General features: G+C 41.4%; 1 protein-coding gene across 3 annotated transcripts in view; it reads left to right on the top strand.

Annotated features, from left to right (window-relative positions):
• Positions 1–204: 204 nt before the first annotated feature.
• The window catches only part of LOC101470493 (uncharacterized), a 57,138-nt gene continuing 31,001 nt past the window's right edge, over positions 205–26,341 (top strand). For 2 of the 3 annotated variants that reach the window (XM_014410732.4, XM_014410730.4), the window contains exons 1-7: positions 209–436; positions 20,009–20,077; positions 20,522–20,546; positions 20,649–20,666; positions 20,933–21,001; positions 22,170–22,306; positions 22,394–22,501. In XM_014410732.4, the coding sequence (XP_014266218.3) occupies positions 413–436; positions 20,009–20,077; positions 20,522–20,546; positions 20,649–20,666; positions 20,933–21,001; positions 22,170–22,306; positions 22,394–22,501 (450 nt within the window). In that variant the 5' untranslated portion in view covers positions 209–412. Of the gene's footprint in view, positions 437–20,008; positions 20,078–20,521; positions 20,547–20,648; positions 20,667–20,932; positions 21,002–22,169; positions 22,307–22,393; positions 22,502–26,341 lie in introns of all 3 variants that reach the window. The other variant, XM_076879452.1, reaches the window with a different exon arrangement.

The raw sequence follows: 26,341 nt of genomic DNA, 5'->3' as shown, positions 1-26,341 counted from the left end.
TGTTGCGTTTCACAGTACGTCGCCTTCTTCGTTTCATTACAGGAGCGACACATTATTTGAAATGCTTTATTTTCTTTGAGTACTAATAAATTCTCCGACAAAAAGCGGTAGAACGACAACAACACTCTCTCTCCATGCCCGCGTTTCACACACACAACTTCCTGCCGGTACGAACTGAGCGTCAGAGGAGGGAGGAGTCAGACCGCTGCTGCTTTAAAAAGCAATCTCCCGCCAGCTAAGCCCAGGTTAGAGCGAAACAATTCGCTCCGTGTGCTGGTGTTTGGACTGGAGCTGTATGCCGATGCCTTAGAAGACGACTTTTCCCCCCCTGTTTGTGTGGGGTTTTTTTTTTAAACATTTCCTGTCTGGAGAGAAGAGTTTTTAGTTGGTTTACAGCACCAGTAAACTGAACATGGAGTGCAGCTTTAAATGCCAGGTGGGTGCATTGATTGTTGTATCAATATCAGGGTATCGCGGCGATAACGGGCGTCGTGACCAGGCTTCTCTCGTGGCTGTCCTAACGTTTCTGGTAGTGATGAGGGAATTCCGGCTCTTTTTTGAGAACCGGCTTAATTGGCTCGATTCACTAAAAAGAGCCAGCTCTTTCGGCTCCGGAGCGGCTCTTCAGGTTGTTTTGTTGCTTTAATTAATTTATTATCAACAACAATATAAAATTATGCACAAATGAATTCGTAATGTAAAAAGATGTTGTTGTTTTTTTAAAAATGGTTTATTATATAAAATATTTTTATTATGTAAATAAAAATAAATGAACACCCAGATCTTTTAATTTAGGTAAAGTTTGGCATTTAGAAATACCAAGTGCCTCAGCTTTGAGGAGCTGATCCGGTTTCTTCTATCAGGAAGAAACCAGATCAGATTCTCTCAAAGGGGACTGATGTTGCTACAATGTAAGACCTGGATAAATGGAAGCCTTGTTCTCCTACCACAGGGGTGGGCAATTCCAGGCCCCGAGGGCCGGTGTCCTGCAGGTTTTAGATCTCACCTTGGGTCAACACACCTGAATCACATGATTAGTTCGTTACCAGGCCTCTGGAGAACTTCAGGACATTTGAGGAGCTAATTTAGCCATTTAAATCAGCTGTGTTGGTTCAAGGACGCATCTAAAACCTGCAGGGACACCGGCCCTCGAGATCTGGAGTTGCCCACCCCTGTCCTACCATCTCAGTGGGTCTGCACTTCTCTGGCAAAGGGGCTCATCAGTGTAGTATCTCACTTCCAGTACTACATCTGGTGAGGGATTCCTTCTGGTAGTGTCTATACTTGCAGAGAGAGAGATGACTGTGTTGATTTTGTCTCTTGGTGTCTCCTGCTCACGTTCTCTCTCACCTCCCTGCTCTGTTCCTGTGGTACTGCTGCTGCAAGTGTAACTACTGCCCCTCCTCCTCTACTCAGCCCCTTCCCCCTCTACTCAGCACAAACACAAGGCTTTTTGCACCCTTCCCCCTTCTGCTCAGCGTAAACACAAGGCTGGCTCACATGCGGCGAGAGAGAACACCCTCCCCCACTACTTCCAATAAGGAGCCGGCTCCCGTCGTTCACTTCAAAGATCCGTCCCTAAGAGCCGCTTCGTTCACGACCGACCCATCTCTAGTTCATGGTACAGATGTGTCTCTACCACGTGTTGCTTTTTTGTAGCAACAGCTGTGAAGGTATAAATAATCCACTTGAATACAAATACTACTTGAACTACAAATGAGTAGCTGACGCAGCTCTGGACACTTGGAGGCTAGATTAAGGCCATGTCCACACTAACACGTTTTTGTTTGAAAACATCTTTTTCTCTCAGTTTTGGCCTTCCGTCCACACTGAGATGGTGCTTTTGCAACTTTGTAGTCTTGTGTTACTCGCAGCAACAACTCCACCTTCTCATTTAAAAAAAAACAAAAAAAACAAAAACAAAAAAAAACAAAACTGTGCTTTTCCTCGACATTATGCTGCAAAGTTTCAAAGCACTGGAAAGTAAATAAACAGCAGACGGAAATGACGCAGAATCATCTTGCATTTCACGCATGCGCAGTGCAGGAACATAATGGTTTTCAGTTGTTTCAGTGTGGATGAACAACTCTTCGAAACGTTGGAAAATGATAATGTGGACGTGGAGGGTTTTTATTTTTTTATTTTTTTTTATTTATTTATTTTTTATAAATATAAAATGGTGTGAAGTCATTGTCTGTCTTTGATGGCCACCAACAGCAAATATAGATTCAAGGGTACTTTTTTTTTTTTTTATTTTCTTACATATTTCTATACTTGTGCCCCTTGTAACAGTTTTCCATGTACCTTTGAATTAAATGTTTATATTAACTCTTTAGGCAACTCTCAAACACTAGGGGTGCTGCAGCTGCTAGAATAAAAAAATCGAAGTCTCCGAGGACCACTTTGAACCATTTACACACAGGTCATACAAGTGCATCTAAAAATACTACATAATGCTTTTCATGTTCCAGACAGTCATGTTCAGTTTTAGTTTTTTTTTTTTTAAATTTATTTTTATCTGTCATACTTGGCACAGGGTCAACATTGCAATGAGATGTGTTTGACGAGCAGAAGAAAAGTCAATCAGCAAATAGTAAAAAGTGTCAGGAGTGAGCAGCAGTACAAGATTTCAGAGTGTCAGTTAGTACAGTATTGGACAGAGTAAGGGTTTTTATTTTGGCAGAACAGCTTCCATACCAAACTGTAATGTTGTTAGTGCAACTATCTTATTTAACCAATCTCATGGACACAACTCAGTGCTGTGCGGCATGCAGGCATGGTCAAGATGACTTGCTGAAGTTCACACCGAGCATTACAATGGGAGGCTGAAGGAGACTGTCCAGAATGTTACATTGGCCCAAATAGCCAGCTGTTACAACCCAGGTTTTCAGAAGAGCATCTCTGAATATACAAGATGTTGAACCTTGAAGCAGATGGGTAGCAGAAGCAGAAGACCACATCAGGTGCCACTCCTCTCAGTTCACCAAAATTGGACAACAGAAGGTTGTGAACTCATTGCCTAGTCTAATGACTCTTGACTATGCTGCAACAGCTCAGCCTGCTGCTGGTGATTTAATGGGGTGGGGACATTTTCTTGGCATACTTCGGACTTATTAGTACCAACTCAGCATGATTTAACCACCACAGCCTACCTGAGTATTGCTGCTGTCCATGCAGGATAACACGCCATGTCACGAAGCTGAAATCATCTCAAGCTGATTTCTTGAACATGACAATGAGTTCCCTGTACTCAAATTGGCTCCACAGAGACTGGACCTGAATCAAACAGAGCTTATTTTCGATGTAGCAGGATTGGAGATTCCCATCCTCGATGTGCAGCCGATAAATCTGCAGTACCTGTGTGACGCTATCATGTAAATGTGGACCAAAATCTCTTAGGAATTTTTCCAGTACGTTATTGAATATATGGCATGACAATTTAAGGAAGCTCTGACAATTTCAGGAAGCTCTGTAAGCAAAAGGGCGTCCAGCCTAATACTAGAATGGTCTGGTTCAAAAAGTGACCAGTGAGTGAAAGTGGCTTAATGTCCTCTCCCCCGACCTCCCTCTTCACCACGACGGACCGGTGCAACCCATCTGTCGATTTCCGGCTCCCTTCTCTCATCACTCACGAACAAGACCCCGAGATACTTGAACTCCTCCACTTGGGGCAGGAACTCATCCCCGACCCAGAGTGGGTACTCCACCGTTTTCCGGCTGAGAACCATGGCCTCAGATTTGGACGTGCTGATCCTCATTCCTGCTGCTTCACACTCTGCTGCGAACCATTCCAGTGCGAGCTGGAGGCCATCACCCGATGAAGCCAACAGAACCACATCATCCGCGAAAAGCAGAGACGAGATTCTGGGGCCACCGAAGTGAAAGCCCTCCGCCACTTGGCTGTGCCTAGAAAATTATGAACAGAATCGGTGACAAAGGGCAGCCCTGGCCGACCCCATCACCCACTGGGAACGAGTCCAACTTATTGACGGCAATGCGAACCAAACTCTTGCAACGGTTGTATAGGGATCGAATGGCCCGTTGCAATGAGCAAGACACACCTGTAGTTAGAACACACCCTCCGGTCCCCCTTCTTAAAGATGGAGACCACCACCCCGGTCTGCCAGTCCTGGGGTACTGCCCCTGATCTCCATGCAACATTGTGGAGGCGTGTCAACCAGGACAGCCCTACAACGTCCAGAGCCTTCATGAACTTGGGGCAGACCTCATCCACACCAGGGGCTCTGCCACGAAGGAGTTGTTTAACTGCCTCAGTGCCCTCGCCCCCGGAAATTGGCGAGTCATCCCCAGACTCTGCTTCCTCCTCGGAAGACGTAGCAGTGGGATTAAGGAGGTCCTCGAAGTATTCCACTGCTAGCATGATGGACAAGTTTTTGATGGGGCTCTTACACAAATGCAAAACAGAAGATGAAGCATCGCCAAATATGCTTCCAAACAACTTCCTTCCGTGCCAAAGACTAGAAAATATGATTAAGCATATCTTGCCTTTGGCTTCACCTGCACAACAGCGGTGCCATGGTAGGTTTCACCGACAGAATTAGTTTCCCCTGCATCGGGATCATGTGCTGGGTAAAAAAACAAAAAACAACTACATGTGAAATAATTAATTTTGTGTGTGTGTGTGTGTGTGTGTGTGTGTGTGTGTGTGTGTGTGTGTGTGTGTGTGTGTTTTTTTGCTACTTGTAATTTATTGCAGTTTACTTTTAATTGTTTACAAAAGGTTTGAGGTGCACTGCAATGGAATCTGAGTTTGTGTGTGGCTGGAGGATGTGTTTGTGTTGGGGGGGGAGAGAAGATTTTATTGTAAACACAAAGGAGGGCAAAAGAAGTTTGGGAACAGCTGCCTTAGATGGGCAGCTCTAGGTTAAGGAATAGGAAATTGTCAGCTGGGAGCTCTAGGGCAGATCAGACAGACTCAGCAACTGACGATTGCCCCGAAGAAAGGCCAAAGGTGGAAATCTTTCAAGGGCCCTTCAGGAAGCATGTTACCCATCATGTGGTTGAGAAGGTGGCAAGGTGCAGCAGTGGAACAGAGGTTCCTTAGGGAAAAACTGTCTGGCAGTAGAGCTGTCGGATCACTAAGTAGATGGGATTCTAATTTAGGAAAAAAAACATTTCTGAAAGAACAGGTAAGATAAAAGTCATCTCTGAAGGAGCTGGAGATAACTGCAGGAACAGCCTTGAGAACAGGGGAATATCTGCTCACGGATGTGCATCTGTACAGTTGATCTCTATATATGTGACCTTCCCCAAGGGATACTTCAGCTAATCAGAGATGGATATTTGCATCCTCCGTCTGTCTCCTTTGAGTGAAGCATTATGGCGGTAATGCTATGTTTAAATATTGATTGAAAAAGAAGGGAGACCATAGAAGAGTTTACCATAAAGACAAATAAGTGAAAACCCAACAGTGATCAAAGAAATGTACAAGAAGAAAAGGCTGTATTTGGATTTTTTTTTTTTTTTTTTTTTTTTTTTTCCCTTACCTTGCGGTTTTAACCCAATACAAGGTTCTTTATTTTTCCCCCTGCTGAAGAGAAGACCTACATCATAAAGTACCAAAGACGGGAGCATGTCGACGCAAGTCTGCATAGCACCTTCAGACTACCATGTCCATCAAATTCAGGAGCAGAAAGACCTCAGCTACCACAGAACCAATGTCAGGAACGTGAACCGGCAGACACTTCGGCTGGCACAGGAAGACCATTTTTCTCTTGTTGACTTTATAGTATTTTTTTCACCCAGAATAGGCACAAGAGCCAGAAAGAAACTGCCAACTTTGGTACAGAAGACATAGCAATTGACCTGGATGATGGTCGATTTAAAAGACACATGGTAACTTAACTTGGTAGATTGAATCAGGAACAGATTGGAGAGAGGGGCCACCAGGCTGAGGTTAGGTGTCCCGATTCTTTGATGTTGGGCTGAGAACAACAGCGCTGCCCCCCCCCCCCCCAAAAAAGCGTCAGACAGCGCTGTAAACAACGGTAGACTGGTGGGTAATAAGCAAGCAAATATTACAGAAAACAGATTTTTCATGGCGAATTTTTCTTGACGTACACTGAGAGAGAGCTGTGCATGAAGTGTGATTTATTGTTATTATTGTTATTATATTTTTTTTATCGTGGTGGAGGCAAAACTGCAAAAGTAAGGGGGAATTCATGACAATGTTTATGTGAAGCATAGTTTGGATCTTCTCTTGCGGCTGGTTCAGTCAATTTTGGTTGGAGAATGATGAGCTCGCGGCCCATGTTGCGGCCCGCATAATGACGTGAAATATTTTTTTAAAATTACTATTTAAAAAAAATAAAATAAAATAAAAAAAAATAAAAAAAATAAAATAGTATGAAGGCAATAGGCAGAGTGTTACAGGCATGGCCCTAAAGAATGTAGCCTCATGGGCAGTGTAGTCCGTGCTGCAGGGACAATGGACTGCCATACCCGTTATGTGTCTGTGAGCGCGAGGAAGGGAGAAAAAGGAGAGTCAAAAAGTACAAGTTGTCATCAAGAAAAAGCAGGAGATGGAAGCATGTAAATCTAATAATAACCACTGCAGCCAAAAAGAGTGCCTGACGAGCCCAGCTTTAAGTAAGCTATGACCCAGACAACAAAGTAAAGCTAGTTTTCGGCTACGAGCCCGACACAGACTCCGATGTATTAGCCAGAGGTCCCTTTACTACAGTTCGGAGCCACGGACCTGTTTTATATACGCGCGGAATAGTTTCCTATACGAGATCGCTGCAAAAAGTGCAGCCTTACCTAATGTCCACCCTACTGTTACCAATTTTATATTAAGATTTAAAAATCTAGTTGGTTTTGGTATGGCGAGTAACATTCAGTTATAGTAATGAATCAAACAGCAATAACGCATTCATGTAGTTGTGAAAAGTATGATAATATATTAAATAATCCAAAGTTCAGAATACGTTACTCTCATTGAGTAACGTAACTGAATACGTTACGAAATACATTTTGGGGCATGTATTCTGCAATCTGTATTGGAATACATTTAAAAGTAACCTTCCCAACACTGTTCAGGAGAATACTGTGGCAGCCTCATGTGCCTTATCAGTGGGTATAAATGAAATTGTCTTTGACAAGGTTACAGTCTGCAAGCAGTTAGCTGTAGCCATTTTCCTGAAAAAGAATTACCCTAATTTGGTGTTACACAAGATAATATATTCTAATATAAGCAATTGTGCTTCTAATTGGTCAAAACGGGGGAGAGGCTATGGTTTGGACTTGACTCACAGGCTCCCCCCCCCCCCCCTTTTTTTTTTTTTTTTTTTTTTTTTTTTTTTTTTTTTTGGGCAAAGTCATAAATTGCAAAACCTTCAGAGAGGTGCAACTGTCACGGGGATATGCATACCCACTCTGGGCTTCATCACTGCTTACCATGTTGCAGGCAAAATCACAACAAAACAGATGAAGTAAGATTTATAGTAATGCTCGACCTCAAACACAAATGCCACAACAAATGAGGACATCGAGGCAATGGTATAGCAGGTGTTTGGTTTATGGCTTTTTCTCAGACTTGGGGACCACGGTGTTCTATTTTGTGTAGCCATTTCCGTTGTTGCTGCATTTCAAAAATGGTGTTTTGATTTTCGTAACTCATCATGCGATTGCCACTGACAAGCCAATTGGTGACATGCAGTCTGACATTATTTTTGGATTGCTTGGAGCCCCAACTAAGTGGGAAAACAAAGTTCCTGGTACTAGGGCTGGGCCATATTATACTGTTCACGGGAATACCGGTATAATGTTAGGCAATGATTAAAAAAAAGAAAAAAAAAAGAAATTGCGATAGAATATGGGTAAAACACGCATGCGCAGTGCCTTGGTTTTAGTATGCATATGGCGGAAAAAGTATAGCGGCGACAGAGAATGAGAAGGGCGGAAGCGGATCGTTGAATGAAACGGATGAACCAGAATTGTTTTTTAAAAACATGCAACTTCAGTGATGTGGAACTGGTTTGGTTTTTGTCTGTCAGATAGCCACAAAAGCACTTTATGTGGTGCACGGCACTCTGTCAAGATTTGTCAAAAAATGTTTTAGTACGACTTTGGTAAGCTACGAAGCCGCACCGCTTAATAGACTGTCAGAGCATTACGGCTCCCGTAGTCAGGAGCCTTGCGGAGTACTGTACTTCAACATAATATTACCGTATTGTAGAGATGGCACAATACCACTTTTTTATGTCCGATACAATATCATAAATTTGGATATCGGCTGATACCGATATGAATCCGATATAGTGTGGTTTTTTTTTTTGGTTTTTTTTTTTTTTTTAAATATCTTGCTGCATTTTGTATAAGTTCATACTCAAGTTTTAAAAAACAAACAAACACTAAAGCTATTCTGTTATACCTGTATGCAAAAAAAAATACACTGCACCCAAAATATTTCATAGTTCAGCAATACTGATCAATCTAATAAACTTAAACCTACTCCATCCTCCCTATTCTGGTATTTTAAAGAGTAAGCAACCTAACTAATAGGGTTGCAAACGCCCAGCTAAAAATAAAAATAGGGAACCACCCCACCTCATGATGCTTAATCGATGTAATCAACTTTAATTTGATGCAGTGTGGGGGGGAAAAAACAACTATTTTTCAAGAATAATTAAATAGATTTAACATCTTTCTTCAACAGAATTGCAGACTGCACAGATGGTACCTTCCCAAAGGAAAAAGTACTATAGCTTACTAGGGTATATTAGACTTAATAGCTACTATATACAGTAATGGACTTCTATACATTTTACATCAGATTAAAACTTTGGGTGTAAGATTCAGATAATTATTTATTAAAAGCTAGACATTTTTAAATGAGAATAAGAAAGAAAAGTATGTCTTTGTGCCCCCTTTTCCCCCGTTCATGCCCTATCGGCCCCCAGGCTAAACTTTGCTAGATCCGCCCCTGCACAGTTACCAGCTGTCAGCTACGTAGAAAAAGATCCTGGTGTAGAAAGTAATATTAAATAAATTCTAACCACAGATTATCAAGCTTAAACGTGCTGCTGTTGTTCAGCCGCTGATTTCCTCTTTCTGGCGCGAAGTGGGCGATAAACAAACAAGAGAGACGGACTCGCGACAGAAAAGCCGATCAGCTGATCATTAATCAGTTTCAAGTTTGAAGTAGCAGCAGGAGAGGGAGGGGGAGAGAGGCAGTCACTCCATATATCGGTTGTTAAGCTTAGCGCTGGAGTGCTTTACAAACATTCAGAGATGAACTTACACACTTGCTTTACTTCTCTCTGGGATAACTTTCTCGGAGATGAAATGCCGGTTTGGTAGCGAGGCTACAAATACTCAACCAGACGCCAACAGGTCTCGCACGCCACAGCTGCTCTATCACGTGATGCATACTGCTCCGACGTGTTACGGTTATGAGCTGAGTTATGACATATCCAAGTTTTGTGAGGTGCTTTTTTTTTTTTTTTGATATTTATTGGATCGTATTACATTTTTTTTATTTCTCTCCGATATCCGATCCAGTAATTTAGGTCAGTGTCAGATCGGTCCATCTACCGTGTTGTACGTTTATAAGGACCCTAAAATGGCACCTGCTAAGAGACATATGAAGTGGATTTCAAACTCTATCAGTCACACAGTAGAACATGGGAATAGAGCAGCTGCGAGAGAATTCAGCATTAATGAGTCAATGGTACAGAAGTGGAGGAAGCAAGAAGAATGAGTTGAGTAAAGTTCGCCTTATCTAACTGTTTGGTTTCGCCTTATAATCCGGTGCACATTATGGCCCAATAAATATGGTAACTTATCTTTCTTGTAGAAATGTGCTCCAAATAAAAAAAAAAAACCTTTGTGTTGACATTTTGTCTCGCATCAGTTATATCGTTATCGCAAATTTTCTAATATATATCGTGACAAATATTTTTGGCCATATTGTCCTGCCCTACCTGGTACCAGGTACTACCACCTGGTGGAGAACACTAAAAACTTACTCGAGCCATGCTGAGCTAGTGGAAAAGGGCTATATGTACAGATATTCAGTGATACTTTTAGCATCCCCATGGGACTTGTTGCCACTGGCTCCAGCACCTTTTGGTGCTAGGCTCAGTTGTCTGCTCAACCTCCTGCTGATATCTAACTTATCACCATCTTGGATAAGTTCAGGGATTGTTGGGTCATTGGGAGTTTAATGGCTGGGTTCTTGGAGGTGTAGAGGGCAAATCTTTGACGAGGACCTGTCTAAACTTAAGAAACAACGTTTTCCGTCTTCACTTGCTGTTTGCTGTTTGTCAGAAAGCTGGTGATCAAGTGACAGATGGCAGTAGAAAATGTCCCGAATTCTTTGATGTTGGGCTGAGAACAAACAACCACTACTCAGAGCAGGTCCAGTTAACCAACAATTATTTATTAGCATACATGTATGGGAGATTTACACAATGGCACCTTCCGTGTTGATCTCAAAGAAAAGCACTTCAACCTATTGTTTTATATGTCAGCGTTCACCCTCTTCATGCGTAAGCAGATAACATAACATGCGTCAGTTACAGTTAGATACAGTTCCTTTTTTGGTAATTTTCTATAACAAGCTATCAACTGCCTTTCATACCAGGTTTTTCCTGTTGTTTTCACTACGAGGCCCAGGATCATATGGCGGCACACATCCTGAGTACATCCTGTTCTGACTGTGCAGGCACGTAGCCAGTTACAAGAAAAATACTTCTTCTAAGGCCCTATGCTTTGCACATTCATTAGCTTCTAGATTAATATGTCACAAATTAAAAGCCCTGCCACATAATAATATATTTTCCACAAAAACTTCAGTTAGGAGAGTTCGGTGGAGAGAATTCAAAGGATGATGGATATGTTTAGAGCTGTTTGATATAACGATATATATCGGATGATGTAGAGCTGGGCGATATAACGATATGTATTGCGATATAACGTTTTCTCGATAGAAAAATTAAACTATTGCGATAGACCTCGCCGCTCTTGCGCGCACACACACACACACACACACACACACACACACACACACACACACACACACACACACACACACACACACACACACACACACACACACACACACAACCCAAAAAATAAATTTAGAAAAAAAAAAAAAAAACCAAAAAAAAAACCAACACCTCAGGACCCATACACATAACAAGCATAACCCCCAAAAAACAACAACAACCACAACTCCCCCCCCCCCCCTCCCCCCGCCCCGTAACCAAACAGACAAACAAAAACAAACAAAACAAAAACAGAGAAAACAAATAACAGAGAAAGGACCAAGCAAAACAAAAGGAAAAACAAATAGATAAGGTATAAATAAGATTTAAAAAAAAAACATTATAATGTAGCTTCGCTCAGTTCACTGCAGACTCAGGAAGTAAAGTAATAGTGTCGACCAGCAAGAGAAATGATTTCCAGATTTTATTAAATTCCCTAATAGAACCTTTTAGAGAGAATCTAAGTTTTTCCAGCTTTAAGTTAAAGAGTACATCTCTCACCCAATGGTCATGAGTTGGGGGGTGGGGAAGCTTCCACTTCAACAGAATAAGCCTCCGGGCCAGTAAAGTGGTAAAGGCTAGGGCCTGTTTGAGGGGACCAGATAAGTTCAAGTCAGGAGGAATGCCAAAAATTGCAGAGAGTGGGTTAGGAAGGACAGTCTGGCCATATGCTTGGCTAAGTGTGTCGAATATATTCCTCCAAAATGCACTCAGTTTCGAACATGACCAAAACATGTGGACATGGTTGGCAGGCGATAGTCCACATCTGCTACAGGCATCACTGATGGTTGGATAGATTTTAGATAATTTTGCGTTTGTATAGTGTACTTTATAGACCACCTTACACTGAATCAAAGCATGACGAGCACAAATTGAAGACGAGTGAATCAATTTCAAAGCACGATCCCACTGCTGTTCTGGCAGGGTTGTCTGAAGCTCTTCCTCCCATCTCAGCTTAATATGAGAAATGGATTTGGGGACCAAAGCATCTAGTATTTTATACAAGGCTGATATCAGTCTGTTTTGATGAGGGTTCGTCTGCAGGATGATATCCAGATTTGTTTCTGGAGGCCGATTGGGAAAGTGAGGGAACTGCGTTTTTACAAAATTTCTAGCCTGAAGATAGCGAAAAAAGTTGGAGTTAGGCAGGTCGTATTTGGACGATAGGTCAGCAAAAGATAGAAAGGTGTCCTGACTATACAAGTCCTTAACAGTCCTAAGTCCGTTATCTTTCCAACTACTAAAGGCCGCATCAGTGTTTGAAGGTGCAAAATTAAAATTTTTTGATAAAGGTGTTAGCAAAGACGGTCCAAGTAGCCCGAAGTATTTTCTGAACTGTCGCCAAATAGTTACTGTTTCCTTAGCTATTAGATTATCCCCAACAAGGGTTGGAGAAAAAGGGAGTGGTGAGCTGAGTATTGATGATAATGAGTAACAGCTAGATGCAGTTTCCATTTGTACCCAGGCTGTTACAGGGGGGTCGTTATGAACCCATTGTAAAAGTTTTTGTATGTTAGCTGCCCAATAGTAGTGTCTAAAATTGGGCAAACCAAGACCACCATCACTTTTAGAGGACTGAAGAATAGACTTGCAAATTCTAGCTTGTTTCCCTCCCCATATGAAATGTAACAGAATCTTTTCTAACTTGTCAAAAAATGCCTTGGTAAGAAAAATCGGGACATGTTGAAAAAGATACAAGAATTTTGGGAGGACACTCATCTTTATCAGGTTAACTCTCCCTGCCACTGACAATGGTAGAGAAGTCCAACGGTCACAATCTTTCCCAACATTTTCTAGTAGGGATAGAAAATTCTCCCTCATCATTTTATGTATAGAAGAGGAAATAAAAACCCCCAAATATCTAAATCCGGTTTCTGTCCACTTAAAAGGCACTATTGAGTGGGGAAGAGCTCTGGCCAGGGAATTAAGGGGTTGCAACTCACTTTTTTGATAATTGACCTTATATCCTGACAGTGTACCATATTGGTCCAGTATGTCAAAAAGCACCGGGAATGAGTTTAGAGGGTCAGAAATGTACAGGAGCAAGTCATCTGCATAAAGGGAGAGTTTGTGAGTCACACCGAACCTTGTAATGCCTTTAAATCTATCCTCTGAACGCAGCCATATTGCAAGAGGCTCGATAGCAATGGCGAATAGGAGGGGTGAGAGAGGGCACCCTTGCCTAGTGCCCCTCTCAAGTGGAAAAGGCAAAGACAAGTTGTTGTTAGTACGAATACAGGTGGATGGCGAGGAATATAGTAGCTTAACCCAGAGAATAAAGTCAGCCCCCAAGCCAAACCTATCCATCACCTCATAGAGGAAGCTCCACTCGACGCGGTCGAAAGCTTTCTCCGCGTCAAGAGATACCACAACCTCTGGAATTGAGTTGCACGATGTATGGATAATATTCAAGAGGCGTCTTGAATTGTCATATGAGTGCCTGCCGGCCATAAACCCCGTCTGGTCAAAGGTGATAATTTGTGACAGAACACGTTGTAGCCTAAGTGCGAGGATTTTAGATAGTATTTTAAAATCAATATTTAAAAGAGAAATTGGTCTGTAACTACTGCACAACAAAGGATCCTTATCCTTTTTCAAGATTAAACAAATAGTAGCTTCGGACAAAGTCTTGGGTAATTGACATTTTGAAAAGGCTTCATTATACATATCTTTCAACAACGGTGCCATAAGATCAGAATTGACTTTATAGTATTCTGCAGAGTAACCGTCAGGGCCTGGCGATTTACCTGTGTTTAAGGATTTAATGGCTTCTTGTACCTCTACTACAGTGATAGGTCCCCCTAATCCTTTCGTCAGATCTCTATCTATTCTTGGAAAATGTATATTTTGGAGAGTTTCTTCTGATAGAGGGGGAGAACTTGAAGTGTACAGATTGGAATAGAAACTTACAAATACTTCATTAATTCCCTCTGGGTCCGATATTATGTCACCAGCAGCAGACTTGACCTTTGGGATTAGCTTAGAGGTTGCTTCGGCACGGGCTTGATAAGCCAGAAGTTTCCCTGCCTTGTCGCCAGATTCAAAAAAGCGTTGCTTAGTCTTAATTAATTGAACCATAGCTGTTGCGGTGGTGGTTAAATTGAGACTGGCTTGAACTTTCACACGTTCTGTATAGAGGTTAGGATCTGGGTTTGATGCATATCTGCCATCTAGATCTTTGATCTTATTCAATAAACTGGACGTGTAAGTTAACTCTTTCTTCTTTAAATTTGACACAAATCCTATAAGCTGGCCTCTCATGTAGGCTTTCGACGTTTCCCATAATACACCTCTTGACACTTCAGTAGAATCGTTCAACTCAAGGAAAAGTGAGAACTGTGATCTCAAAAAATGTGTGTAGTCATCCCTTATCAACAGGCTAGAATTAAATCTCCAATGTTTAATGGGTCGAGACGGGGTCGCTAATACCACATCAAAAGAAACTGGTGAATGATCTGAAATGGCGATAGCATGATACTGACAATGGCTAATTTTACAGAGAAACCTAATATCAACAAGAAAAAAGTCTATACGTGTATATGTACGGTGGGGATGAGAGAAAAAGGAAAATGCCTTAGTAGTGGGATTCGCATGTCGCCATGGATCCACAATCCCCAGCTGAGTTTTGAAAAATTCTAGGGTTTTAGCAGATTTATTCAGGGAACAGGCCTTAGTTGACGATCTATCCAGCAGAGTGTCCTGAACCAAGTTAAAATCACCTCCAATAATAAGATGATAGTTTTCCAGATTTGGAAGTGAAGAGAAAAGTTTAGCTATAAAAGAGTCGTCATCCCAGTTCGGCCCGTACACGCTAGCCAGTATCACAAGTGAGCCCTGCAAGTTTCCTGACACAAATGTGAAACGGCCATCTGGATCAGCAATAACTTTATGTTGCTCAAACAGAATATTATTACGAATAAGTATGGCTGTCCTTCTGGCCTTGGCGTTAAATTTGGAATGATATATATTGCCGATCCAGTTTCTCTTGAGTCGCCTCACTTCTCTGTTGCAGAGATGTGTCTCTTGAAGAAAAAACACATCTCCTTTAAGCTGCTGTAAATGCGCCATAACTTTTGTTAACTTTGGTTGCATTCCCCACCCCTCTCACATTCCAGGAGACAATTCTAAGACCATTGATTGTGCTCGACATACCTTACTATATTTAGACAGGTCTTTGGTTTGACAAGTTGACCGTGGCCAGGGGAAAGCTGGTGTCTGTATTTGAGGTAGTAGACTGTGAACAGAACAGGGGAAAAAAAAAAAAAAAAACAGAAAGAAAAATAAGTAAATAAAATAAAATAAAATAAAATAAATAAGACACAACAACAACAACAACAGAAAAAACATAAAACAAGGCAATACATACATGCAGATCGAACAACATAAATTGGACCTGGATACCCCCGAAAACAAAACTTGCAAGTGTCCATTGCACAGCAGGGTGTAAACATTCCCATGTGAAGACTTCGCCATCACAACTCTTATCAAATGGCTTGCTTCCCTGTGGCGGCAAGGTCTCACTATGAAAATATGCCTTGTCAATATTCTGCTAGAAAAAATTGAGGAACTAGGATGTATCTTACTATACAAAAACGGACAGAAGAAAAGCACAAAAAAGCCAGGCTGGGGTATTGTTGTCCCCCATTTGTACATGGCAGGAATCAAACTGTAGGAGAGGCAATAATAATGAAAAAAATGTGTGTTTATATAAAGTAAAACGGTATATACATATATGTATACGTAGCAGACTAGCGTGCCAACAGTGATATTAGAACAAAATATAAACAGGGGTATTATAAAGGAAAATGAGAGAAAAACAGAAAAAACAATGAGGTTAGAATTACTCAAACCATGCTGTCCTCTAGGTACCAAACATCAAACTAAAATGTCATGAGCCCTTCTATGGAAGTGGCAGGATCCAACCATGACCCTCAGATCAGGTTTCCAGAATGTTAGAACTCAGGGGACGGTGTAAGGCGATATAGCTCCGAGCGTCGCCTGGTGACGCCAGTCGCTTCCGGTTCCCTTCGTCAGTCATAACGAACAGTTTGGCCGGGTAGCGAAGCTGAGGCTTGAGTCCAAGATCGTACAACTCCTTCATAACTCCGCGGTAAGCGGACCGTTGTTCCAGCACCTCAGGGCAATAGTCCTCGACAATATGGATGGGGGTGTCCTTATATTTCAGTTTACCCCGCATTTCCTGAGCTTTGCGCACAACGAGCTCACGGGTCTGGTAGCTATGGAAACAGACAACAACCGCTCGGGGTTTCGCGTTGGGGCCTGGTCTTGCCACCAGTGCCCGGTGGGCTCGATCCAACTCCGGGGCCGTTTTCAAAACGTCCACTCCAAATATGTCCACAAGCACCTGAGAAAAGAACACAGTCGGCCTGGGCCATTCAATATTTTCAGGGACCCCCAAGAGGCGAATATTGTTGCGGCGGCTCCTGCTTTCAACGTCGATTAGCCTAGCTCTCAGCTTCTCGTTATCCTCCGCCACCACCGCTAACTTAACCACCACGTTCTGGAGCTCCGCGCTCGTAGTTGTGGCCATAGTTTCCAAGGCTGTAATCCGTTGGTCATGGTTGTTGAGAGTCGTTTGGATGCTGTCCAGCTTGTTTTCAAGTCGCTGAACGGATGTCTTGAATTCTGCCGAAAGCGAGGCTTTGTGCTCGTCCAGCGTGGTCTTTAGCATAGCCATGATGGCTTCATTAGCCGCACCGAGCTCATCTCTTTTTTGCTCCTGGTTCCTGGTGTTTCTACTGGTCATCTTGGCAGATTATGACACCAGACACACAATACCACCAATACAACTCCACACTTTGTTGCGGGTAGTGAGAAATTATCAAGTAGTTGTGATAAAAGTAGAAGCCCTGCGAAGAGCGACTATTTCGACATGCCGTCTACCGGAAGTCCTCGCGTCTTCAATGTGAATCTTAAACAAATGTATAGGACTGGGTTGTTGTATTTATTATCGGGCTGGTCTAAAACAGCCCCTTTGTTAAGATTGAATTAGGTGATTGTTGTCAGGATAAGGAATGTTATTTTACTGTCACTGTGTTATCATTCACGTGTACTGTCATTATTTCATCATTACTTCATTAGTCTGCATCACTTATCATCAGTTTATCATCAATATTATCATGTATCATTTATCATTTAGTAAATCTGCTAACGGTGTGGTTACTGAATACTCTTGTATTAACACGCAGAATAAAACACATTCTAGAAAGCACCAGCATGGCTGTAGGTCCAGGCAGTCCGCAGTCGGATAAGGACACCGAACTTTCGTTGGCCTGGACCTACAATCTCACAAAACTGCACACTCGTCTACACAATTGGTTATGTTCCCAGATACCGATGATGGAAAACATCTGGTTTCAAGCCTGGGAAAGGGTTGTTGTTCTGAGAAGAGTTCCAGGAATTGTCCTGACGTCATAATGGCTATAAAGCTTTCTGTAACGGGCAGAGAGACGAAGACTGGCTTCCCACACTGTACAGAGTGTGTGTGTTTAATAAATCACTTTTTTGACACCTCCTAGGACTCTGTCTGCGCTTATTTTTCCTTCCAAATGAAAAGAACCTTACATTGTGGAACTGTAGATGATATCATATTGCTAGCATGCCCTGTGTTAGTACAGCAGAAAATGGTTATAGAATAGAAGCAGCATCACAGGAAAGTGTGCAGAAAGGCAGCATTAACTGCCGTCTGACACATCTTGATAAGTATAGGCAAAAGCAGAACTACGTAAGGAGCTTGACACGCTTAAAGACCCCACATATAACCACCCACGCTCATAGAGAATGAGGATGTGCGCAAAGAAAGGGAGACAGAGATGATGGGCAGAACCATAAAAGGAGAGGTGAATCGATGTGTAAGACTGTAAAAGGAAAAGATAAGAATGTTAAATGAGGAACGAGATGTTTTGATCGAAACCGTCCTGAATAACAGGAAAAGTAGGCGCTGAATGAGAAACCAAAAAAAAGTATAAATGTAACAGACTGAGGAAGTGCCTTTCAGATCTGCTGGAGACTTGTGGAAAAATGACAGTGCGCCTTATGGTTCTGGTCATGCTTAGTGACCTCAAACCGATTTTATGTGGTACACAGCGCTCAAAAATCTGTCAGATATTTTAGTACGGCTTTGGTAAGCTACGAAGCCGCACTGCTTGATGGATTGTCAAAGCATTACAGCTTCCGTAGTCAGGAGCCGCGAAGTAATCGGGGTCCAAACTCGGCTTCAGGTCCTAAAGTCAAACGAACACTGTGGCATTGCTGAGCGTTAAAAAATGTCTAAATGCCTTCGTCTTTAATAAAATGATCAGTGTTGCTGCTTTACCAGGTGTAACAATTAAGTTTAACATCCAGACATCCATGAAAACAGAATTTATTAATTTTTACGGAGTTAGAAGTTAGCAGGAAGTTAGCTCGCTAGTTTCTACTAAATATGACATACCATGTTCTGAGTGAGGGATTTCAGAATAAATTAAAACGTACAGCTCTGCTGTCTCTCCCAACATAAATGAAGACGGGAAACAAACAGCAGTGACGTTTGTGGGGTTACTGAAGTTGGGATAACTAGTATATAATGATGTGCTATGTTATCGCTAGCGACACAGCTATGTTAGCATAACATAAACGCAGTGAAGCTGGAGGATGAATGCTAACTTTTTTTCCACACGATAAATGTTTATGTGAGGGTTCCTATCTATCGTCGATCATTTTTACAAGGGCGATTTATTTATTCTTTTTATATTTGCCCATGAGTAAGTTTGCTAATAATGTTGTTTGAAGCTAACCGAAGCAACCATCACAAATTAATAATAGCACTGTTTTAACGGCACCCTCCTTCAGCTGTGAGCAAACGCACCCTCCTCAGAGGGCGCACAAATGCAGCAGCGATTCATTTACTCAAACTCATAACAGAAAGAAAGGCAGGAGCCTATGGCCACAAAAAAACAAAAACATTTTATTTTAATAAAAAACCACAATGGTGGTGAGGGAAACAAAGAGAAACTGGCTTCTTTTTCTACTATAACCGTGTTTACAGACCATTCCAGTGTTTCTGTCTTACAAACTTGACCAAACAACAAATACAAAATTAAACAAAAAGTAACTTCAAAATCAAATCTCTCTTCCAGCGAAAATAAAATAAAGTCTCCAATGTAAAGTTATGTTTGGTTTCTGTAATCTGCCTAACATAGCAGCAAGTGTTATAAATGTTCATGAGTGTAAACAATAAAAGCAGCCTACAGAGGGAAGGAACTTTAAGTGGGTTGGAGGCAACTACTTCCCTCTCACGAGTGGAAAGTTGAGCTCTGTGTGATCTCGTTCCTGATTGGATTTCTGTTTATCCAGCAGTATCAGAGGTGAAACTCTGACACTGGTGTCACCTCGACACTACCTCTGTAAAAAGTGAAAAACCTGTTGATCTAGAATGTATCATGGCATTTAAATACACATCTAAATGGATGTTGTTTAGGGAGTCTACATAGCAGTTTCCATGGATCCTTTTTTCATTTTACATTGCCTGCATGGTTCAGGCTATAAGGGTAGCACACATTGCTCCACAGTGGCATGGCTACAATTTTAAGTGGCAATATTGTTTTAAATCATTATACCGAACCTAGATTGCACATTGGGGGGAAAAGAGAGAACTTTGAATGTGTGCTGATATGGCTTTGGTCATGGGCCTTATGTTTGTTAAATCCTAAATAACCTGTGTAGAAGATAATTTTGTTATATACTAAGATGCAGCTTTCTTTGTCCCGTACCTGTGTTAATCCCTCGACCCCTACATGTAGAGGAAGTTCTGGCTTGCAGGATCTTCACAATTAAGGCAGTATCTTGCTTTATGTCTCTGGAGAAGAGAATACTTGTTTAAAATGACTGGATTTCTGCCTGGCAACAGTGTAAAGCACTAAATTTCCATAACATCTGCCAAACTCTCAGCTGTGTAGCAAAAACCTTTGACTAATGCACCTTTTGTCTTTTTTCCACAGCTCTGCCTCTACAAATTTAGAAGGCTGTTTGATTACAAGAAGCACATATTTTCAGGTGTACATCACCAGGTGGGCATTAGACTTAATATACATTTGGTTTTTTAAAATCTATTTATTTTTTTGGGCATGACATTCTTTCTTCAGTAATGAACATAAAAACAGCTTTATCTATAACTTAACCTTGCATTGGTTATTGTCTCGGTGTGTTTTTTTTTGTTTTGTTTTGTTTGTTTTTTGTTTTTTGTTTTGTTTTTTGGGAGGGGGGGGGGGTGTTTTGTTTTTTTGTTTTTACCCAAAGTTGCATGTAAACACACCAAACCAGTATAGAAAGGTGCTAACCAGCCAAAGGCTAAATGCACCTGTTATTTTATCTCTGTAATGTGGTAGGAGGAGAAGGAGAATTAATTTGAGTGAGAAGATTAGTTAACTGTGGTACAGTGTAATAAGACAGTCCCCACATTTACCTAAGTAATAATAAACCATCTCTGCATGTTTCCTGTTCTTTACCCACAGAAACTGAAAGACCTTTTCCCAAATGGTAATGCTCAGTTTTTACTTGACATTAGTGTTCATGTGAACTCTGATCTATTATACATTTTCATCTTTTCTGTTTTTCATTTTAATGTTTACCTCTTTTCAGATACGTTTCAGAATGTTGGTAAGTTTGGTTTTTTTTTTCTTCCTTCTTGGTGTTAAGTGTTTTTATTTTGTATTTATTGCTGTGCAATGTGTAGAGTTTTTGCACTGGAACTAGCAACTAAAGGCTTACGATGGTCCTGAGGAGGTGGTTGTCTGAAGTTTGTCTTTTTTTTTTTTTTTTCTTTAAATAAGGTCTAAAAAGCAGGGTGTAGAAGGCTCCCCTATTTATTGGAAGCTTAAGGTAGTCCGTTCTTTCACTTTGACATGTGTTTTTGCTTTTTAAAGCCAAAGGTGTACCTCATATCATTTTTGCGGATCCAGAAAAAAAGAATTGCCTCAAACATCCCATTGTGGGTGAGTACATTTTCTCAAAGTGCACCTTGTTAGATTTGTATTGTTGATTGTCATTTATGCTTAGAAATATCTACTCATATATGCTTAGAGTTGTATAATCAATGTCATGTTGGTAGAGGTTTGATCCTTAATAGTCTGCAAAGACTTTGTGTGCATTCCAGAGTGCTCTGGGATTCACACCCACATCCTGGGAGCATGGGAGAGGTCGTACCTTCTCTTATTATTTTATGGCAGGATAAACGTATCTATGTCTGTTTTAGTCTAAGTGCCTTTTGTTTAGATGAACTGCTGGACTTCCAGACCAGCAGGTTTAGGGAAGTCATTTATGGGGACACACACACACACACACACACTTACACAACGCACAGGCAAGGTACTCTTTGTTTGTATGTAGACGTCATATTGTATGTTAATGAACCTATGTATATTCATGTAACCTCAATAAAAGAGCAGTGTTACGGGGGTGCGGACGAGAGCGACTGAGGTTAAGCGAAGGAACAGCGCTTGTCGTGGTTCTCTCCCTCATATATGAGTAACACAAAGAACTTTGCCTACTTGGTGTTCAATGCTTTTGCTGTGTAGTTGAATTGTCTTGAACGTTCCAGCGAATAGGTTTGTAGCTTAAACCTATCACACCTACCCTGCTCTACAGGTTTGGTTTTGTGGGTGTTGGGTTTTGTTCGCCATTTTAGAGAGATTTTTGTATGAAAGTTCATGCAAATATGTGTGAGTGTTGAGTTTTCATAAGAACTGGAGGAACCTTTTATTAATGTATTTTAATTCATGCGAGAGATATAGTAGTGTTCTCTGGGAAGGATTTTAGTTGGGATAACATCTTGGCAGAATCAGCTGATGACCAAGACACACTTGAGTGCTTATATGTGCAGCACAATATAGATTAATGTAATCTGTTACTGTCTTTTTAGCCCCTATATGGGTATTAAAAGTAAATCGTCATTGATTTTTACACTTGTTTGCCTTTCGCATTACTGTAGCAGCATTTAAGCGAGTTCAGGAACCTAAATCTTAAGTTTGCTACTGGACAAACATAGGATTTATCACCTAGATGTAGATGAATGTGAAATTGTATTACATCAGCCTGTTTAAAACAAACGAGCTTGTTTGATGTTTGAAGTAATCGTCCTGTTTCAAATTGACTTTCTTTCAGGCTTGTCTGCGCTGAGTCTGTGTTTCAGTCCAGAGTCACGGACCTCTTTTTACTTGTGTCACATCTGTGGTGAGAAGAGTTTACCTAGTAATGTTTTAAGGCACTTCTTTTCTATGGACCATTACAGCAACTACATTGTGAGTACTGAACAACATAAAATATAAAGCAGGAATATTTAGTGTTTAATTTGTAAGATTAATTCTAACTTTTTGCTTTTTGATAAGAATTGCATGGATCCCAATGCAATGAGTTTCTCCTGGATCCCCAGCAAGAAAATGAAAGAGACTGAACTCAAAAACAGAGTAAAAGAAGAAGCGTCTATGGACTTGCAGGTGTGTGTGTGTGTGTGTGCGTGCGTGTGGAAGTAATGTAAGGCAAGGCAAGGCAAGGCAAGTTTATTTGTATAGCACAATTCAACAACAAGGTGATTCAAAGTGCTTTACAGAGACATTAGAAACAAGAACAAATAAAAAGCATGATTTAAAATTGAATAAAACAAGCAAATAAACTAACTAACTAATTAACAAACAAACAAACAACAGTATATAAAATCAAAACAGATAAAATCAGAACAGTAGATAAAATCAGTAGTTAAATGTAAGTTTTGAAATTTAAGCTTAAAGTGTGGATTTGGTGCTTTATTCAAATGCAGCTGAGAACAGGTGAGTCTTCAACCTGGATTTAAATAAACTGAGTGTTTCAGCTGATCTGAGGCTTTCTGGGAGTTTGTTCCAGATATAAGGAGCATAAAAGCTGAATGCAGCTTCTCCGTGTCTGGTTCTGACTCTGGGAACTGATAAAAGACCGGATCCAGATGACCTGAGGGATCTGGATGGTTCATACTGGGTCAGGAGGTCATTGATGTATTTTGGTCCTAAACCATTCAGAGCTTTATAGGCCAGCATCAGAACTTTAAAGTCTATCCTCTGACGGACAGGCAGCCAGTGTAAGGACCTCAGAGCTGGACTGATGTGGTCCACTTTTTTGGTCTTAGTGAGGACTCGAGCAGCAGAGTTCTGAATGAGCTGTAGTTGTCTGACTGATTTTTTTAGGTAGACCTGTAAAGATGCTGTTACAGTAATCAAGCCTACTAAAGATGAATGCATGGACTAGTTTTTCCAGGTCCTGTTGAGACATCAGATCTTTTATCCTTGATATATTCTTGAGGTGATAGTAAGCTGACTTTGTTATTGTCTTAATGTGTTTTTCTAAGTTTAGGTCTGCATCCATCACTACACCCAAATTTCTCGCCTGGTTTGTGGTTTTTAAATGTATAGATTGAAGTTCTCTGGTGACCTGTAATCGTTTTTCTTTGGCGCCAAAGACTATTACCTCAGTTTTGTTTTTGTTTAGCTGGAGAAAATTGTGGCACAACCAGTCATTGATTTCCTCAATGCATTTACCAAGAGCCTGTACAGGGCCTCGGTCTCCTGGTGACATTGTGATATATATTTGTGTGTCATCTGCATAGCTGTGATAGTTTATTTTGTTGTTGTTTATAATCTGTGCCAGTGGGAGCATGTAGATGTTAAACAGAAGGGGTCCCAAGATGGAACCTTGGGGAACTCCACATGTGATACTTGTCTGCTCAGATGTGAAGTTACCTATTGATACAAAGTATTTCCTGTTTTCTACGTATGTTTTGAACCAGTTTAGTACAGTTCCTGAAAGACCTGTCCAGTTCTCCAGTCGTTTGAGTAATATGTTGTGGTCAACTGTATCAAATGCTGCACTGAGATCCAGTAAAACTAAGACTGACATTTTTCCACTGTCTGTATTCAGACATATGTCATTGAACACTTTGGTCAGAGTGGTTTCAGTGCTGTGATTCTGTCTAAAACCTGACTGGAAGGCATCGTAGCAATTATTCTGTTTTAAGAAGTAACTGAGCTGTTGGGAAACTGCTTTTTCAATGATCTTACTTAAAAACGGGAGATTTGAGATCGGCCTGTAGTTGTTCATTTGTGTCTTGTCAAGATTGTCCTTTTTCAGTATAGGTTTGATTACAGCAGTTTTTAGTGATTCTGGAAACACACCTGATAATAAAGAAAAGTTGACGATCTGTAACAGGTCTGACTCTAAAGTCTTTGAGACCTTTTTGAAAAAACTTGTTGGCAGGACATCTAAACAGCAGGAGGAGGAGTTCAGTTGACCTAAGATGTCCTCCAGGTCTTTGCTGTTAATAGGTTGAAACTGTTTCATGGTGTTTAAACAGTTTTTTGGTGGACACAGTACATATCCTGGATCTGCTGTTGATATACCAATTGCTTGTCTAATTTTTTGGATTTTTTCAGTGAAGAATTTGGCAAAGTCATTGCAGGCCATGGTCGAATGAAGTTCAGCTGCCACTGACACAGGGGGGTTTGTTAGCCTGTCAACTGTAGAAAATAAGACCCGAGCATTATGGCTGTTTTTAGTGATGATGTCAGAGAAGTAGGACCTCCTTGCATTCCTCAGTTGTAAATTATAATTGTGAAGTTTCTCTTTATAAATGTCATAATGAACCTGGAGGTTTGTTTTTCTCCATCTGCGCTCAGCTTTCCTACACTCTCTTTTTTCATTTTTCACCAGTGTGGAGTTTCTCCATGGAGACTTTTTCCTTCCAGAGATAACCTTCACCTTAATGGGAGCAATAGTGTCCATTACATTTAACATGTTAGCATTGAAGCTATTGACGAGCTCATTGACTGACCCTCTGGGCAGGTCAGGTGTTAATGGGAAGACCTGGTTAAAAATTGCACTACTGTGTTCAGTTATACACCGTTTTGTGATCACTGTTGTTGATATATTTGTGTGGGCTGAGATTTTACTTTCAAAGAAAACACAGTAATGATCAGACAGGCCCACATCAGACACAGTAACCTTTGAAATGCTCAGGCCTTTGGAGATCAGTAGGTCAAGAGTGTGTCCTCTATTATGTGTGGCCTCTGTTACATGCTGAGTCAGCCCAAAGTTGCCCAGAGTGTTACTCAGGTCTTTAGTCCCTTTGTCCTGAGGGTTGTCCACATGAATGTTAAAATCCCCAGCAATAATTACACAGTCAAAATCAACACAGATCACAGACAGCAGTTCACTGAGGTCATTAAAAAAGTCTGTGCAGTATTTGGGAGGCCTGTAAACATTAAGAAACACAACTTTGGATGGGGCCTTCAGCTGTAAAGCCACATATTCAAAAGACTGAAAACTTCCAGGAGATAGTTGCTTACATTGAAATGATTCATTAAATAAGACAGCAACCCCTCCTCCTCTCCTGCTCGCCCTGACCTCACTGATAAAACTGTAGTTAGGAGGGGTCGTCTCGATGAGAACAGCTCCACTGTTACTTTGGTCCAACCAAGTTTCAGTTAAAAACATAAAATCAAGGCTGTGCTCAGTGATTAAATCATTAATTAAAAATGTTTTCCCAGCTAGAGATCTAATGTTTAATAAAGCCAACTTAAGTGTTTTAGAGGTATTACTTGTCCCCTCGTGTTTGGGAGCAGTCTGTGGCACACAAGGTATGTTTACTATGTTTAAAGATCTTTTAGAGTGCAGCTCTCTGTGTTTTGACCAGGCCACATGTCTCCTGTCACCTAAAAGTACAGAAATTTTAAAACCTTCTAGTAAACAGGGTCCCAGCTTCTCCTGGGAAAAGTCATCACTGCCATAATCCTCACAGCCCGGACCCTTCACATATCACATATCAGACTGCGGAGACAGGGCATGAAGAGGAACTAAGGGGGGTGAGGCTGGGCAATGTGACTTCGATTGCTCTGTTGAGGGTGGGGCTCGATGGCGAACCTTTGGCCGCTCTGGTGGGGGGTTTATGGGGGACAAAAAGGGATTGGGACGGGGGGTAGATCTGAGCCCAGCATTGACCCGCTCCATCATCTCCTCAGTGAATTTCAGGTGTGGGGAGGAGGGAGAAAGGGAGGGGGAGGAGGGTGATGGCCTGTCAGGGGTTTGGGGGACTGGGGAAGGTCGTGGTCCCTTGTCCTGGTCGTTGGTGTTGTTGAGAGAGTTGGAGGCAAATAGGGACCCCTCTTCTTGCCTTAGATGTCTCTCCTTTCTGAGGCTCTTCCCGGGTGGGGGCAAATGGAGCTCCTCCTCAAGGTTTCTGCTGGGCTTTGTCTGTTCTTGGAGTACTGTTTGTTCCTCTTTATGAGATAACTCCTCGTTTATCTCAGCCTTGG

Source organism: Maylandia zebra, linkage group LG22 (genome assembly GCF_041146795.1).
Source record: "Maylandia zebra isolate NMK-2024a linkage group LG22, Mzebra_GT3a, whole genome shotgun sequence".
NCBI lineage: Eukaryota > Metazoa > Chordata > Actinopteri > Cichliformes > Cichlidae > Maylandia > Maylandia zebra.
Note: the sequence above shows the minus strand (reverse complement) of the source record. Positions and strands in the feature narration are given on the sequence as shown.